This window comes from Anas platyrhynchos, chromosome 1 (assembly GCF_047663525.1).
Source record: "Anas platyrhynchos isolate ZD024472 breed Pekin duck chromosome 1, IASCAAS_PekinDuck_T2T, whole genome shotgun sequence".
In the NCBI taxonomy this organism is placed as follows: domain Eukaryota; kingdom Metazoa; phylum Chordata; class Aves; order Anseriformes; family Anatidae; genus Anas; species Anas platyrhynchos.
The window spans coordinates 180,449,818-180,467,354 of record NC_092587.1 but is presented as its reverse complement, the minus strand read 5'-3'; the positions used below and the strand labels follow the sequence as shown (position 1 = coordinate 180,467,354).

The following is a 17,537-nucleotide window of genomic DNA, read 5'->3' as shown; positions in this document are numbered from 1 at the left end:
AAGGCCAGCCCCAAGGGAAATAGGAGTGGGGAAGCTGAACGGGGGCTGGCAACTTTCCAGGAGAAGGGGACTGAATTTTATTGGTGGTTGTTTTATCCAAGGGGCTTTGATCCTCTGGTGGGAAACAGATAAGGGGACTATGAGGGTCTCACAGTTGCTGTGCCGGTCCCACAGCTGCTGTGGAGCAGGCTGTCAGCCCATCTATCCCAGCTGCTTGGTTCCTGTTGCCCACCAGCAGCGTGAAGAGGCTTTGAACTGAGAGCTGGAGCTGTGTGTGCCCCAAACTGGTGTATTGCTGGGTTCTGCCCATGGTGTGACACTTGTCAGAGTGTCTCTATTTCAAGCTGGTTCAGCTACAGCTGATCCATTAAGGTCCCATCAGCTCCCAGGAAGACATGAAGACAATGCAGTTTATTTGGCTGTAAAGCTACCGTAAGCATTGGGGACCTCAGGATAAAGCTAATTTCACTCTGTCCCATCTTCCTTTCCTCAGCTCCACTGCGCACAATCTTTGGCTCCTTTAAAGCACTCAGCAAATAAAATGTCAGAATATGTCAGATATTTTTTTTTTAATTTGAGAGGCTGGAAATTGCCTGTAAAATCAAAATGAAAAAAATAATGTAGTTCAGTCTGCTTTCTTATGATGCCTCAGTAGAACGTTTTTCTCTGCAGTCTATGCATAGGAACAGCTGAAGATCTTTTTTTAAGACATCCTTTACTGAAAAAATCCTGTACTGATGAGTGATGTTACTAAATATAAAAGCGGATCTCTACAGTGGCCACATTAACAGATTGCTAAGTATTATGAGACAAAAAGTGCTTGTGTAGGGCTGCAAAGAGGCGAAGATAATACAAGCTTTGGAATCAGATAAAGGTGACCAGCGGGACCGTGAGTCAGTAGTCACAGTATGTGGAGTCAGAGCCAGCACAATCTGGAGGAACCAAAACAAACACTGCAGTATTTTTGGAAGGGGAATGCTGGCAAGCATAGCTTTACCTGGGCAAGATGCAGTGCAGCAGATGGCAAGATCCTGAGGGGGGAGAGAAACTCAAAGGTGGGAAATTAAGCCTCATGGTCTTTGGCAGTCAACCAGGAAGTTGAGAAAACTCAGTTGGAACTGTACAACAACAGCAGCGGCTTTTCCCCCACTCGCACGCTCCGAAGTCATGCCCTGAGCAGATGCAGCAGTGTGCAGGGACACAAGGCCTGGTAGCTGTGCATTGCTCACGACTTGCTGGTAGCCGTGGTGGGCAGCCATCCCGCTGCTCTTCGGCTCTGGAAGGCTTCTTCCTATAAGGAGCTCTGCTCACTGCAACATGATGAGGAAGTCAGAGTTCTGGGAGAGACTTTTTTTCCCCCGAGACTAAGGCCTTCCACCCAAGTTGCCAGTAGTTATGTGGAGAGATCCTTGCACAGCTAGCTCTGCTTGTTTGCAGGGTAAACTGTTGGTTTAGAGGGGGTACTTACGTCTTATGGCTTCTGGGAGGGGTAAAGTGAGTGAATGGCAATTTCTGCTATTGACTATGATCTCAGCTGCTTTCCTCAGTAAAGATAGTCTGAGATCTACTCTGAAAAAGTAACGTCTGCTGTGGACAGGCTGGGGAGAGTTATAGAACTGTGGGTCATGAGAATTTGGGGATGAGCAAAACATAAATGAGCAGAGAAGGTACCTGACTCAAATCTCCAAAATGAAGGACCCGGGAACAGAAGATGAGCAGAGCAGTGTGCATTGCACCGTGGAGGGCATCCAAAGCATCCAAGGAGATGGTCAGCTTTGCCCTGAGGCCTGGCAATGACAATGAATGCAAACAGTCACCAGAGTCACCAGGAGTCCTCCCTGCTCCCATTAATCCACCTTGCATCAAGCCTCCTCCGCATGCTGTGAGGTGAGGACAAGGAATTCCACCAAAGTTAGCATGGAGGGTTTTCAGAAAGGGAAAATTGAGAAGAAGGTAGGGCAAACTGGCTGAGGGAAGCAAAGTTATTAAAATGCAAATCAATGTAGATAAATAGGTTTGGGGGAGGGGAGTCTGAGTTTAATTCATTTAAGAGAGCAGAGATGTGAGGAACAGATCTGACACGAATTTCAACAGAGGTAATGCCATTATGAATGTTATGTGTGTTTGTGTGCTTCAAAAATGGTAATAGGGGACACTGAGCTATAATGTTTGCTAAAATGACTTTTCTCAACACCTCTTAGTGCCCACTCCTGCACACACATGCACTGTGACAGCCCATCAAGAATCCCAGTTCACACCACTGGAAAAGCACCCAGCAGATTTTTTAGGAGGAAGGTTTATTGTAACTACTTCCAGTTAAGAGCACTTAAGCTACATTTATTTGCCAAGTAGTGCTGACTTCCTGATTTTTATGTGGAAGCATTTTTGTTTCAAAGGCAAGCCATAAAAGTAGATTCCCCAGTCTCTTTTCTCAGCAGCCCAAGCAATACAGCACTGAAAATCTGTCTTAGATTGAGGTGGGGATAACTTTTTTCTGAAAACCTGTTGTTAAAATATTGGCAGCACAAAGCTGTTTTAACACCACTGATTCCAAACAAAAGGAGACACAGACATGAAGAAATTAAAAGACTAAAAACAGAAGCATATTTTGATTTCCCAGAGAATACAAGACATGCAAGAGTTGTGTTTGCAAAGGATTGGCAGGATGAGGAGTTGCTGAACTGGGAGCAGCTGTCATAGCAACCACATCCAGGCGGAGAACTGGTGTCAAGTCACCTGAAAGGAAATTTCCCTGCTCAGAGGAACACTATTTGAGAAGGAAAACTTTGGAAGCTGTGGGCTGAGACACCTTCATAAAACCTGGAGGATGCAGGTGAAGGTGTGCTTGCTAAGTGATGCTTTGTAGGAAGGACAATGGTTTGAGATAGAGACCTGGCTCACAGGCTTAGTTCAGCCTTTGGTTTTCACAGGCAGCTCTCAGCAAGACTACATGAATGTCCACCTCATTTTCCTCCCTCTCAAATGGGCAGAACCATTTGCCACCTTTGCAAAGTTCTTTGAGATCTGCCAGAGGAAAAATTCTCCATCCTGACATGCAACAGCAAAGATGCTCAAGCCTTGATAATGACTTTTGGGTTTCAGCAGCAGTCTTTTCCTTATCTGTGGAGTGGTTTTTGCACTCAGCAGCTGAGGGACATCACCCACTGGGCACACCTGGCTCCTCTGGGAACAGAAACCTTCCCAAAGCAGCCTTCCTCTCTAGCTTCAGCTACACAAGATCTCAGGTCTTATGCGTGCTGCCCTGGCACGGGCAGCCCTGTGCTCACAGATTCACTTTTAGTGCCCTGGTCCTTTTTCAATGTCAAATGAGAACTATAGACTTCAATAAAAGACAAAAATAAAAAATAAATAAAAAATCCACTAACAGACTCACAAGCTAGCGGGAGACAGGTACCAGCATCTCAGGCATGACTGCATGGCATGACTAGCTCATAAAATAGTATAGCTATATCTGAATGGTATTTTGTCTAGGCTAGTTTATCCCATTTCTCAGAGTACTCCTACCAAGTTCCCCTGAGTGACTGTTCAGAGGTGTCTCTGCATTCTTCTTGTAGTGCCATTACTTTAGATAGGTGTGTAAGTTATATTCTTATGAGATCTGATTGCTTGCATTTAAGCCCAGCCCTCGCACATTGAGAATAAAAATTGTTGTCATTGTGCAAACGGTAGGATGCTAAGAATAAGTGGGTACTTTGTCACCAGCAGTAACACTGCAGAAACCAGTCCAATTTTTTTCTTGCCTCCCTCAGGTTGCTCCTCCATTGCAAAAGCTCCCCAGCATGTCCCCTCGTCATGTTCAGCTATTTTTGGATGCCATTTCTCCACAGGCAGTTGATCCACAAATCAAACAAAGCTATGGAGTCTCCCAGTGTTACGGAGATTTTCTGAGGTTTAGTCCTGAACTGATATCACATGACAGCTGAGAATATCTTGACTTTTTTCATTAGGCATGGCTCACAAGAGGGAGCCCATGCTGTGCCCATAATCCAAAGCCTCCTTAAGAAACCTCTGTCAGGTTGTGACATAACCTAAGTTCTGTCAGGTTCCAGAAAAGAACCAACTTCAGAGTTAGAGAATAATGATGCAACAGGGCCAGTCTTCCTAACGCCAGCTCTCATGTTCTGTGCAAGATGCGTGGGTTTTAATATTGGTGAAGTCAACAGCTACATTCATGAAACTCACAGGATGTTTAAAATGTTTGCAGCATTTTTCTGTTTACCCTGCATTAATTTTCAATACAGCAGTGTACTAAAAAGAAGACAAGTGATACAATGGAACACTGACAGTGTGGGACAGTCATTATGATATCCTTCAGATACTTGAGGTGACATTGTTTTCCCACAAAACAAATGGCTTATCACAGACTCCATTACTCAGGAGACAGTAAACAGTTTCCACAATGCATGTTTCTTAGGAGCTAAAAGGATCTTCAGGACATGCCTCCCTTGACTGTTTGGAGGAATCTTTTTTATGCAAAGAAGTCTAATTTCAAGAAATAATACTGAACAACATATACACGTTTCTTCTTCCTTTTTTTAACCCATTAAGAAAACACAGTTGTCTGTAGATACCAGTGTAGTTCAGAAAACTGAATTAGGAAGGAGATTGGTGAGGGCTAAACAGCTGCAAGGCTAGAGGTAAATAGGTTGGGGAAAAAAAAAAAAAAAAGAAAGAAAAAACAAACAAACAAACAAACAAAACAATACTATAGATAACATCTGGAAGTGGTCTTAGGGGTATGAGTCTCACAAAGCTGGGCAAAGCAGAAAAGATGGTTGGTGGACTAGGTGTTGCAATTTGGTCTCCATAGCAGATTATCAGTGAAATGTAAGCTAATTAGGAAACGTTCCTGCTAAATACTTGAATGCCCTTTTTAATTTCCATGGGGCTCAAGATTTTGGTAGTGAGTATCCAGTCAGTATTCTCAGTCAGGCAGAGCACAAGCACTTCAATTCACATTTGAGTCATCTAGAGGCATCTTGTGTGGAGACAAGATGTACTAAATCAGTCCTGCAGGTGGTCTGAGTTGTCATTTTGGACACACCTATTAAGGTCATGAGATATACTGGAATTTCATATCTTCATGGAACTGTTACCTCCTCATCCCAGCTAAAACCATAGGCATAATATCATAGGCAGCTCCCTGCCCTGAAGAACAAGTTACAGAATCACAGAATGGCTGAGGTTGGAAGGGACCTCTGAAGAACATCTGGTCCACAGCCCCCCCCCCCCCCCTCCCCACCAAGCATGGTCACTTAGAGCACAGGATGGCATCCAGGTAGGTTTTGAATATCTCCAGAGAAGGAGACTCCACAACCTCTCTGGGCAGCCTGTTCCAGCTTGTGTTCCTTGCTTCTTGTCCTATCACTGGCCACCAACGAGAAGCCAGCTGAACAGGAGCCAGCAGCATGCATGCCCTGGCAGCCAGGAGGGCCAACCGTACCCTGGGGTGCACCAGGCCCAGCACTGCCAGCTGGGTGAGGGAAGGGATTGTCCTCCAGCACTGTGTGCAGCTCTGGTGCCATGGTGTAAGGAGGGCACAAAGCTGTCAGTGCCCAAAGGAGCGGCTGAGGTCCCTGGGTTTGCTCAGCCCCGAGCAGAGCAGGCTGAGGGGAGGCCTCATGGCGGCCTGCAGCTCCTTCACGAGGGGAGCGGAGGGGCAGGCGCTGAGCTCTGCTCTCTGGGGACAGCGACAGGACCCGAGGGAACGGCATGGAGCTGGGACAGGGGAGGGTCAGGATGGGGGTTAGGGAAAGGGTCTGCACCCGGGGGGTGGTCGGGCACTGGGACAGGCTCCCTAGGGCAGTGGTCATGGCACCGAGCTGCTGGAGTTCAAGAAGCATTTGGACAATGCTTTCAGACACACGGTCTGATTTTTATGTAGTCCTGCGTGGTGCCAGGAGTTGAACTCCATGATCGTTGTGGGTCCCTTCCAACTCAGGGTGAGTATTATTCTATGATTCTGTGATGGAAGGGAGAAAAACATCTCAAAATTGCCACACTGATCCTGAGGTCTGTCCCCACCCAAAGCACTGCAGCTGGTTAAAGCATCATCTCAAGGTCAGCATGAGGGACCAATACCTGTGCTGCTGAAAACGCTGGACAGCTTAAAACCAGCTTCCCAGCTGCCCCAGAAGCTGGATCGTGAATTGCTGTGTTTCTTGAGCAATGCATTTCAAAGACTGTCAGCACCTTCACTCCGCATTGCTATAAAAGGAAATAAACATTCAGATTGACTGAAATGGCTCCAAGCAGCTCAAAACATTTTATAATTGTGCTGAAGGCAGCTTTGAATGGTCCTGCTGTCTTAGCAGCAATGAAAAAGGAAGAGCATGCTTTGCTGCTAAGTACATTTACTTCTTGACTGTTGAAATCATCTGTCTGAATGAGGCTCAGTCAGCAATGTTTCCTAATTATGAAAGCTAGTGAAGTGCCCTGCATTGAGTGCTGCATTCACAGGAGTTTTACTGTGGCTCCCAAAGGAAACTGTGTATAAACTAGACTGCCAAGTCTTTTGTGTAAAGCATTTGTCTATTTTAAAAATACAACCCTGAAATGTTCATGTAGAGAGTGAGAGCATTTGTACTGATGAATACAATGGCTTCCACCAGGAAGGGCAACATTTTGTAGGAGCAGGATTAGAGGAGGAGAGAAGAAGGGACAAGTGCAAGGCTAATAAACATTTAATTAGACCTCAATCTTACTAATATTGGATGAGCTGGGAAAAAAAAAATAGCTTCACTGTCTGAAACATAAATTATTGAAAAAATGGGAAGCAGGCACGTTTTTTATATACACAAGTCTTCTGATGCAGTGTTGGGAATTTCAATACCAAGGATTTTCATTCAAGTGTATTAACAATATCACTTAAAAACAAGTTTTCAGTTTATCTTATTTGTAGACTCCTATCATTTTTCAGCAGTTTCTGTCTAGTCATCTGTTAAGTCTCTCTGATTGCTTGTTTGATAGCTGCAAGTTAAGCATAGCTATGCTGCAGGCCACAGGTCACACAAAATCGGCTCCTGAAAGGTATGCTTCAGTGATCTGACACCATTAGCTAAAAACTCTTTCAGATTCCCCTTGAGAGACAGACTGGCCCAGAAAGCTGCCCGATAATTCACATTACTAGATGTCGACAGTATGCACAGGCATAACAACCTACAGATTGAGAAGTCATGAAACTGCTTACCAGTACATGATAAAAACAGTCACTCTTCAGAGAGAGGCAAATATTGCTTCTACATGTTGACAACAAATGCAGATTGCTTAATATTTCATTTCAGTCCTAAACGCTTAACGTGCTTCGTCTTAGAATGTCACTACACATCTGGGCATGGCTGGCTTTATTTTCTATATGCTGCTGCCTTGTAAAAAGGTAACTTCTTCCTTTTTTACCACAGATTGTCCTGTTGCTTGTGGAGTGGCTTCTTCTTGCACATTTTTTTGCCCACCAGGACCTCAAAACAAATTAAAAGATATTAGTGATTACTACTATATAGACATTGTTGACATTTTCATTGTTGAATTGTTGAGACTGGAGTATAACAACAGCTCAGGAAGTGAACTCACTTAATTTACAGCAGTATACTATGGCATCTTTTGGCAACGGATTGTCATAACTCTGAAACTAGGTACTCTGATCAGTTAGTGTGAAACAGCTTGAAACCTTCCAGAAGTGTCTGCCGTACTCTGCAGCAGCAAGTTGCAGCAAAGGATTGGAAAGTGTGATGTGGAGAGAATGGCAATAGATGCTCCCTTCACAGCAGGCTTTTGAGAAGGGATAGGGTCAGGTTCCTGAGGGGGCTTTAGGGGACACAGATATGTTGAAGTCAACACACAGAAGCAGGGTGACAGAGTTGCTGTGCAAAAGAAGCTCTGATTTTAGCCAGAGAGGTAGGTGTAGCAATGCACACAGTCTTTTTAATTCTGTGCACCGTAATTAGATATTAATCCTAGAAGTGTAAAAAAACTAACAATATGTTGAAAACAAATAAGCTGGCTGTATCTCACACTCATAATTCTTAACATGGCCTCTGACCTCCACAGAAGTATTCTGTCCTTTCAAATATTTTGTCCTAATTATAGCTTGCATTTCAACTGAGATTTCCTTTTGGTGTTTCCTTACCACTCAGCAGAAGAAAGTCCTTTACTAATGCTTTCTTTTACTGGGAAGTGGGAGTTATTTTACTTTAGGATAGAAACCAGAAGCCTATTAATAGATTTGGAAATATTTGTCCTAGGTGCTGTACAAATAGAAAGCTTACTGATTATTTTCAGAGGAATAACATAGAGGAGAATAACCCTAATGCTTCATATGAAGAACTGTGAGTAGTGAGTACAGAACGTCTGTAGTAAGTACAGAACGTCTACTACCACCTGTAACAGGGTCCTCAATGATCCCCCAGTATATGACCACATTTCTACTTTCTGTTCTTTGTCCTTTCCATCTGTCAGTAGAGAGTCCCTTTAGACCAACCCAGCATGGTAATATCAGCTAAGCACTGCAGCCTTACATCATATAACAGATTTTACTTTATATTCTTTGAAATGTTCATTATGTTCATTAATCCAATTTTAATTTTCTTCTTCTGAAACAGGCAAGATAAGGACGCACAGCTGGCTTGCATCACAAAAAGGTGTGATGTGGACTTTATTATCCAAATTCAGCTGCTTGTTTTGCTTGTAAAACTAATAAAACATTTTTTTTTAAGTTTCTTATTTGTGAAGACAACTCATAAATAAAGGCTAATTGTGAATATTATGTTCTGTATATTTTCCATTTGTAGGACCTTGTTTTAGTTAATTCTCAGATGATAAGGAGCATTTAGATAAGTGCAAAACCAAGAAAGGACATTTTTGTTTATAAAATGTACCTACATATTTACAAATATGTATGTGTGTTTTCTCCATAGGAAACAAAACTGGACAGTTAACCAGAACTTAAGACAAAGCCAGGTATAGAAATTTTATCTTTATTCCGCCCCCCCCCCCCCTCCGAGTCTGTGCCTGAGTTAAGCCAGTGGGCTTTTTACCATTTGCTTCTATAGCTTTTGGATCAGGGTCACAGAGTTTGGTCCAAGTCCATTGAAATGACTGGGATCCTTAACAGAAAACAAAGTATTCACATGAATAGTTTGCTTTCCATTTAGCAGCTACCACACTTTCGAAAGCCGTAGGTCCTGTAAAGCAGTCATACCTGACAGAGGTTTAGGGTACAAAATAAAATTATTGGGCTTAGGGGCAGAGGGATTTGAACAAAACCACGCGCTCTGATGTCCTGTGTAGCATGCTGCCACCTGTGACATGATGAAGCACTCAGTTTTTTGGTGATGAGCGAGAACAAAAGTGTTTTGCAACAGGATCCTGTCTACTTAGCCCTACAGTCTGACATTATCAATGGTACTTACAGTTTTGCTGGCCAGTGTGAAGATGGTCAAAGTTACCCATAGCTCCTGGAGAATGAAAAGAGTGTGAAGACATTCATGTATGCAGAGAAGGGCTGTGTACAGTTTTGAAAATCACCCGGAGCACCTGAGCACTATGGCCACTGCCATTGTCTGTACCCCTGGTCCAAGAGCTCAGGCCTGGTGCAGGGTTTCATGCACCAGGGATGCTGTGGGATCTGTGTGTGAGCATTTCCTTCTGCCCAAGGTGGGACTGCCTCTGAGGGGGACAGGAAAGATGGGGTTGTTCTGTCTTTAACTTGTTCTCTCTGTGCTTGTCCCCAGAGATTGTGAGAGGCACAGCTTTGTCCCTGCAAACGTAGACTTGCATTTAGTATGGGCTTCAGGTGAGAGGTGGCTGCTTTCTGCTCTAGAATTGTTTTATCATTCCCACTCTGACAAAGCCAAACTAATTTATGACAGCTCTAGTGGAAGATGTTCTTGGGACATACTTGGAGATGGTCATACTTTTAGTGATGCTCCTTGAGAAGACATATAAGGGCTACAATTTATCACTGTATGAAGGAGGATGCTTAACATATAGTTCAGCTGCAGCCAAGGAAAGGAAATAGCAGTGCTTTGGGTCCCTGTGATGCAGATACACATAATGAAGTTGTGCCGTATGTTCTATTCAGATTAACTCAGATTAACATTTTCCTTGTGATGGCTTCATTTAATATGCTCATCGTAACAGCATATCCCTAACATACTCATATTCTTAGCAGATACATCTAGCAGACTAAAAGGCCATAAGCTTGTCCTTGAAAGGAGTCAGATTCTGTCCTTTCTCAGTGAAAACATCTCTGCAAATTAGCTAAAACACCCCTATAGATTTCATTTTGTTTCTTGATGAGGAACATGAGAAAAAGCTACTGAGCTATGTTTAACCAAATAACCATGCTTCCTGCCACTGACAGGACTGAGCTTGAAGCCATGTTCCAAAGTTTTCCTCACTTTCTCTGATCCACCATTATTTAAATAACAATAATAAAAACACTTAATGCTTACCAGAAGGCATATATTTAAAACCCTGTCTGCTTAAGGGATTACACTAAAATGTCTCTTCTAAAAAAAGACATATCTAATTTCACCATTGTCTCTCTGAAAGGTTAAGTAGGTAGAAGAGAATGAATGCTTATTTTGATGTACAGATTATCTGTCTTGTCATTCAGTTTGATGTTTTCCATAGACTATTTCAAACTCTAGAATGACAGATAAATTGCAGTTGCAACTGGTTTATGAATTTTCTATCACGGAAAAGGAAATAGAGGAGTTAAACCAACACAGGAGCCAGCTAACTCTCATTTCAGAGTCAAAACATTTTTTTTTTTTTTCCACAGACATACATCGGTATTTTTGGGAGGGAGCAAAGTCTATGGCATTTAGTGAAAAACTGAGTCATCTGTTAACATGCAAGTCTTGAAAAGTAATGGCTTTTATTACACAAAGAGCACAATGCCCTCTCAAACTCCAGACAGGGCCTTCACATGCCTCATATTTATGCAGTAAAGCTTCCCTCTGACTTCATGCTTAAATAACAGAATTTGCACTTTCTCTCTCAGGAAATAATGCTCAGGACAAGAAACTCAGCACTACACACCATGCTGTTTGGGAGATGAAAGTCCCCAGCTCTCTGAGGCTCGTGTGGGAGAGTTTCCTACTCAATCTGTGTTCTCCTGAAGCCATTCCCAAAGACCTCACTTATGCAAATAAACTATTGCAGCAAGTTCCTCCACCTCCACTTGTCTCACTCAAATTTATGTATAAATTCTGAACCTCCACAGTTCACTTTTTCTTCTACCCTGAATATTTCTAGCTGTATTGATGACCAATTTTTCCATATTTGGTTATTCAAAGCAAAAGCTAAACACACAAAGCAACAGGAACCCAGTCTCATTTCCGCTGGTAACCCCTCGTGACCTAGTTTCACTGACTGGAAGCAATCAGCATGCATTTATGAAGAGTAAATTCTGCCAGACCTAAACACTGACTTATATGATAAAAACTATGTTTGTGATTGAGGGAAGAGCAGTGGTTATCATTTGCACTGATTTTAACATGTTTTTTCACATAGGCTTGGCAAATGCCAAGTTCCATACTTTTGAAGGAAAAAGCCCCTGCAGTGACACAGGTCAGGGACTGCATCACCAAGGAGCTGCTCTGTGGAAAGAAAGGACCTGGATTCTGGGGACAGCAAGCTGCGTAGGAGCCAGCAGTGTGACCTGGCAGCAATGGTGGGCAACAGCTTCTTGGGCTGCACTGACACTAGCAGAGACAACATCTGCAGACAAGTGATTGTCCTCCTCTTGTGGCACTTGTTAGAACACATGTAGGCATCGTGTCTAGTTATGGACTCACTTTTACAAGTCTGACATCAGCAAACTGGAGCAGGTCCAGCAGAAGTAATCAAGTTCATGGCTAGAGGGCTTGTCCTGTGTGAGGAGGCCAAAGGTTGGTATTTACTTGGTTTGGTGAAAAGACAGGTTGGGGGGATGGAGGTGTTAATGATGACCCAGAAGGTTGGACTAGAGACCTCCTGAGGACCATTCCCACCTGACTTATCCTGTTGTAGCTATCCCGTGACTTATCTTAAAGTATTTTCTGATAGTGAACAGCAGTCTATGGCCATACGACTTGTTTCTATATAGATCCTGTATTAGGAGTGATGGAGGAAACTTGCTGCTTGCTCAGTGTATTTGTTGGAAGCATACTATGACCACTGATCTCCATGTTGCCAGTGAGCTCTGGAATAAAGGGTTACCTGGAACATAGAAAATGTCAAATTACACAGAGAGTGAGACTTTGAAATAACAATGCAGTAGTAGAGGGAAGACTGCTGAAATAGTTTTAAAATAGAGCTTGATAAATTTCTGAACAGGATTACATGATACAATTGCCAGTAATGGCAGAGACAGAATTCAATAATCTAGGAGTCTGCCCAAGCTAACATCTTTTGTTTTGACAAATATAAGGCCAAGCTCCTCATCTTCAAGAATAAATAAATGAAAAATTAAACATACTAAATATTGTAAATATTTAATTGGCACTTCATACTGAGAAATTGAAAGCAGTCTTTTGTCCAGTTCAAAGTTATTGGAGTTCGTAGCTGTGATAACCATGATAACAAATGTTATTTATATTCTAGTGCAAATAGATATCAGAACAAAAATGAACAAATATAGACAAACCTAATTAAGCTGTGATTGGTTTATTCATATCACAGCAGCTGAAGGTTATATGATAACCAGCTACAGAGCAGGTGCAGCACATATATCATTGGCCTGATTATTAAAAATCAGTACTTCATTCAACTCCAAATTAAAAAGGAGATTGTATACAGATTCAGAGAAAGTCAGTCATGTTATATTGTATGGCATTGTAACAAAACAAAAAAAATAATTTTCTTTGTGAAGTAATTGCATAGTTCCAGTTTATCATGATAAATCAAGCCAGAACCTGACCACAGGAAGATCGAAACAAATTCAAAATGTTCTCTATGATGCAAGGACAGGGATATAATCTAGGGAGGGTCAAATTTAGAATAATAACACATATTTTTATAGCCAAGTCATTGAAACTTTGTACAGCAAACTGCAATATCGGTGGAAGGAAAGACATGTTTCCACAGTTGCATGCCGTTGAAAGGCAGCATTTTTCTGAGATACTTGCCAAAGATCTAGCTGGCGCCAGGGGAACCACAGCCAAAGTTGCGTTTATACCTCTCTTGGTTTTAATAGTGTCAATTCACAACTCCAATGGGCAATCTTGTACTTACCATGAAGATATACGGAATGCCACTGACCTCGAGCAGCAGGTTTGGAAGGGCCCTGAGCACTCATGAAAAGGGGTGAGCCTAGAAAACCTGGAAGCAGGAGGGAAGAGTGCAGTGCTCAATGTCCTACTGCTGCTGGTACCACTGGAAGATATTACAGAGAGGCAAGCCCACATCTCCATAGCATGGTTGGTGTGGTTCTCAGCAAAATTGTAGTTGGATGTGATGTGGCTATTATGTGCTAATTTGTGAAGGGTAACGTACAATTTTATATTCACCACACAGCACCATAAAGTGAATAAATACTGCTTAGCCTATAATGAAACTCAATAAAATCCAGTTCAGCAATATCAGGATTGATCTCTGTAACTGACGTTGCTATTTCTACAAACCTCTGAAAAGCTGCCGAGAGTAACGTATGGAGCAACTGCACAATTTCAGAGTTACAACAGCTTCAACCAGAAGAACCAGAAGAACTGTAACTAGAACATACATGGTAGCTTTGAAATACACAATCACAGAAATATCATATCGAGAAAACAGAACAGAAAAACACATTTGAACCAGAATAACATCAGTTAAAGCCATGATTGAAAAGCTCTTACAAATTGCTATTCTTCATGTTTGTTTTTTTCTTAAAGAAAATAACTTTTTTGTTTTGAGTTTTGTATGCACGGTGCCAGTGCCTTGTGAAGGGATTACCTCCTGGCAGGCATTTAATCAGTGCAGCTGCTATTAAAAAAGGAAGGGCTTGTTTCAGTCAACCAAACGGGGGTACACAGCACTGTGTGAGATGCTGAGTCGGTAGCTGACAAGCCAGAATGGAGAAGGTCTCCCTGAAGTCCTGCATCCAGCCTAACAGCATCAGGCAAAACTGTTGGATATGCTGGCACATATCAAGTGATAATAGACATCTATCCTCGGGCAATGCAACTGAACCCTAAATGTATATGTTTATATGTTTTACAGGGAAAAAGGATACAGCATGGTTTAAAAGTCATGATTATTTCCGTGACACAAGCACAAATTGCAAATACTGATCAAGGAAAAATTTATTTACAGATTTTTCAAATACAAACATAAAATAGCACATTTATATATATATATATTTTTACAAAAATGAATATTGAAATAATAAACATGGTACAGCACAATACAACATCAATGAGCTAAACATAACAGCGACAAAAATCTATGTCTGGAAGAAGTTTTCCTGTCAGTCGTACAGAACCAACAGAGTTCTACAGTACTGTAAGTGGAATTTTCAATGGACAGAAAAACGTCCATTTACTGCACTTCATAAAAGTACTATAGGCAAAGGCTACATATGCCAAGTTATTATGTTGCATTTTTTGTAATAACGCTGAAAACACAGAGGCTTAATAAAAGATCTATAGGGCTGAATAAGCAGTGGCTAAATGTTTGGGGAAGAGAAATGTGTAGAGAATATACAAAATACTGAAATACTGATAAAGTGGCTTATTGGTCCTTTTATTAAGTTTAATGTATAGATTAAAAAGTGTTGTAACACTGAATTTTAAACCACCAAAAAGAAGTTAAAAAATAAAAAATAAAAGGAAAAGAAAGAAGAATCGCACCAAAAAGGTTTCCTCTCTACTCATTTTGTGCCATGGTCAACATCTGTGTGTGTGTCTGTGCTTTCAGGAACACCGTGCTAAAGGGACCACCAGGTACTACCCCAGGCCTCCAGCACCATCTTCTCACCAATCCCTCACTTAACTGGTGCACGCAGAATGTCACAATTTGCCAAAATGGAGCTTTCCTTGCTTACACAGTCATGTATTTGTGGAGTAGACCACAGGTGCGCTCTGGTGAAGAAGCCCTTCCCCATCCAACCTGGTGGGGTGGCTTTGGTCCACAGTCCACCCCATTCCCCAGGGCTCCCAGCACCACCCACCATCCCTCCCTGCACCGCTTCAGAGTGAAAGCACTTAAAAATTTCCTTTTTGTTGTCGTTGTGGTCCAGAAGATGCCTGCAAGCCCCTCATGCTCCTGGTGGCAGCCTGTGCCCTGGGCTGCTCAGTAGGGGTACTGCTTCTGCTTCTTGCCCGAGAAGCAGGCCAGCCAGGTGCACACCAGCATGGCCGCAGCTGCGCCCCCACCTGTGCAGTAGTAGGCCCAGCCAATTTCACAGGTTCCTGCAAGGGAAACAGAGAGAGAGATGATTGAGAAATCTGAGGTTGTTGTATCCACAAACATGTCAGCAGTGGAGAAGGCGCCCCTTGGCCTACCAAGGCCAAGGAGAGCCTGTGGCACCATTTTCCACAGCAGCTGCTGTCAGAAGAGGGCTTTTCCCCCCTTTCTCATTTTCTCCTTCTCCAGACAGCTTTTGAGGGTTTACTTGTTTGTTCCAGGAGTACACCCAATGCTACTGCATGTCATACAGGATGAGGCCCTGCCCCCTTCAGAAGGAGCCAGGCGGATCCACCTCTGCCATCACTCAAACTGAACCCAAGTGCAAGCCATCAAGTGACAAGGACAATCATGTCCCAGTCCCACCAGCATAAATCCTGACCAGGCCACACTGAAATTCTTTCTTTTATTGCTTTGCCCCTGCAACCAAAACCTTGAGGAAGACAGGGCAGAGAATTAGTTAGGAGCTATTTTCTCTCCCTAAATCTCTGCTCTAGTGATATGCATTTACTGACCAAATGAATGAGCTACCAGACCTCTAAGCATATATCCGGGATGTGTGGGTTCATCTGTGTTGGAGATGCTCCTGCCTGTGTAGTCACACAATGAGAAGGGCCTTTGAAAACTGCTTTCTGAGAAGACTGATTTGGGGCAGGACTTGAAGCAGCACAGCTGTACCTGCCATGCCATGCTCCGCAATCCCATGCATTAGGACCATATGGCAGATGTCTCCATCTGGCAGAGCATGATATGGCATGAGATAAAGACCAGGACAATGGATTTTCAAGAGATGAAACAGAGGCTCTCCAGGGTGAAGGAGCACAGGGGCTTCTATGCAAGTGGAGTCTACAAGTCCTGCCTCTTACGTACCCTGCCAGTAGGGTCAGCAGGCAGTGTGCACGCAGAGCAGTGACAGAGACATCAGCACGCCAGTGGTATCGTAACAGTATAGGACTAATAGTGACAGCAAAATGGTTGTGTGCTGGTGCAGTGCAAGTAAAGATCCCAGTGGATCCCAGTACTTTCACAAGTTGCCACCACAAACAGAACAGACTTCAGGACTGATCCTTAACTCCCACTAAGGTCACAGTGCCAGTGAGCACAAGTTTAATTAAAGTGCAAAAAGCAAGACACTTCTCTGTCCCTAACTAATGACTCCACTTAAAACTTCACAGATCTTTAATCCAGTGTGTTTTAATAGTGTCACAACAATATGGCCTTGAATGCATTCAAAGGCTTCAGTATCCATAAGGAGCCAAAGTCATCACCAGTGCATAGTGTTGGGGAATCCCACAGTGAACCATAAAGTCATTGCTCCCCTTCCAGGCACCACTGTGCATGCAGTAGATGAGATGATCACAAAAACAACAGCTACTGAAGAGACTAAGCCTCCTTGCAGAGCTCTCAGAATATAAAGAGGTGACTGCTGCTACTCCTCAGAATTTCAGCTCATCTCAAAAGTCATTTTCACTTTGTCTGCACCATGTTGGTCATCTCGATTTTGACTGCTTGGGACTCATTGCAACTGAAGTTCTCCTTCAACTGAAGAGTCCCCATCTTGGGTGACATCTCTCTGCTTTGAACAGTGAGTGCTCTCAGTAAGGTACAAGCAGCAATACAACATCTTTTTCCCACCCTCTGGAAAAAGCAGCAAAACTCATTTTCCTCCCCTCCAGAGAACAGGACGTAATAACAGTTTCCAGCTAGAAAGAGCTGAAACAGGTGGCACGTCCATACTCTGTCCTAATGGTGTGCTCTAGGGTCAGGCTTTGGGTCAGGCAATTATCAAGTCTGCTAATCCTGCCTTAGGCACAAGATACACAAGACGTCTGTACACCCCAACACGTCAAAAGCATTAACATGCCTGAAGGCAAACAGCATTTCCATCAACTGTCTGCAGGATACTGGCAGCCTTGTGAAGAGATGTCAGTGGGAGGCAACGCTTGTGTTCATGGCTACTCTGAAGATCTCAGGATGACACCACAGCACGCAGTATACTGCATCTTTTCTTCAAAAGTATCAATTTTTTAATTAAAATGAAAGGTCGAATGAAACAAAAATCCTGACATGACCGGAGGACTTCAGAAGCTGAGATCTTGGTTTGGGCTCATTAGTCTCTCTCCTTAATGTGCTGCAGTAGAGAGAGA

The 17,537-nt window shown here is 42.9% G+C and overlaps 1 protein-coding gene and 1 long non-coding RNA gene across 2 annotated transcripts in view; one reads left to right on the top strand and one right to left on the bottom strand.

Annotated features, from left to right (window-relative positions):
• Nucleotides 1–5,355: 5,355 nt before the first annotated feature.
• LOC113845454 (uncharacterized) lies at nt 5,356–11,199 on the top strand. Its single transcript, XR_003501021.3, has 3 exons — nt 5,356–8,657; nt 8,934–8,976; nt 11,027–11,199. It is a non-coding gene; the product is annotated as an uncharacterized lncRNA (long non-coding RNA).
• A 3,071-nt stretch (nt 11,200–14,270) lies between these two features.
• The window catches only part of LHFPL6 (LHFPL tetraspan subfamily member 6), a 137,231-nt gene continuing 133,964 nt past the window's right edge, over nt 14,271–17,537 (bottom strand). The window contains exon 4 of the mRNA XM_027470840.3: nt 14,271–15,395. Coding sequence (XP_027326641.1) covers nt 15,277–15,395 — 119 coding nt within the window. The 3' untranslated portion in view covers nt 14,271–15,276. The remainder of the gene's footprint in view (nt 15,396–17,537) is intronic.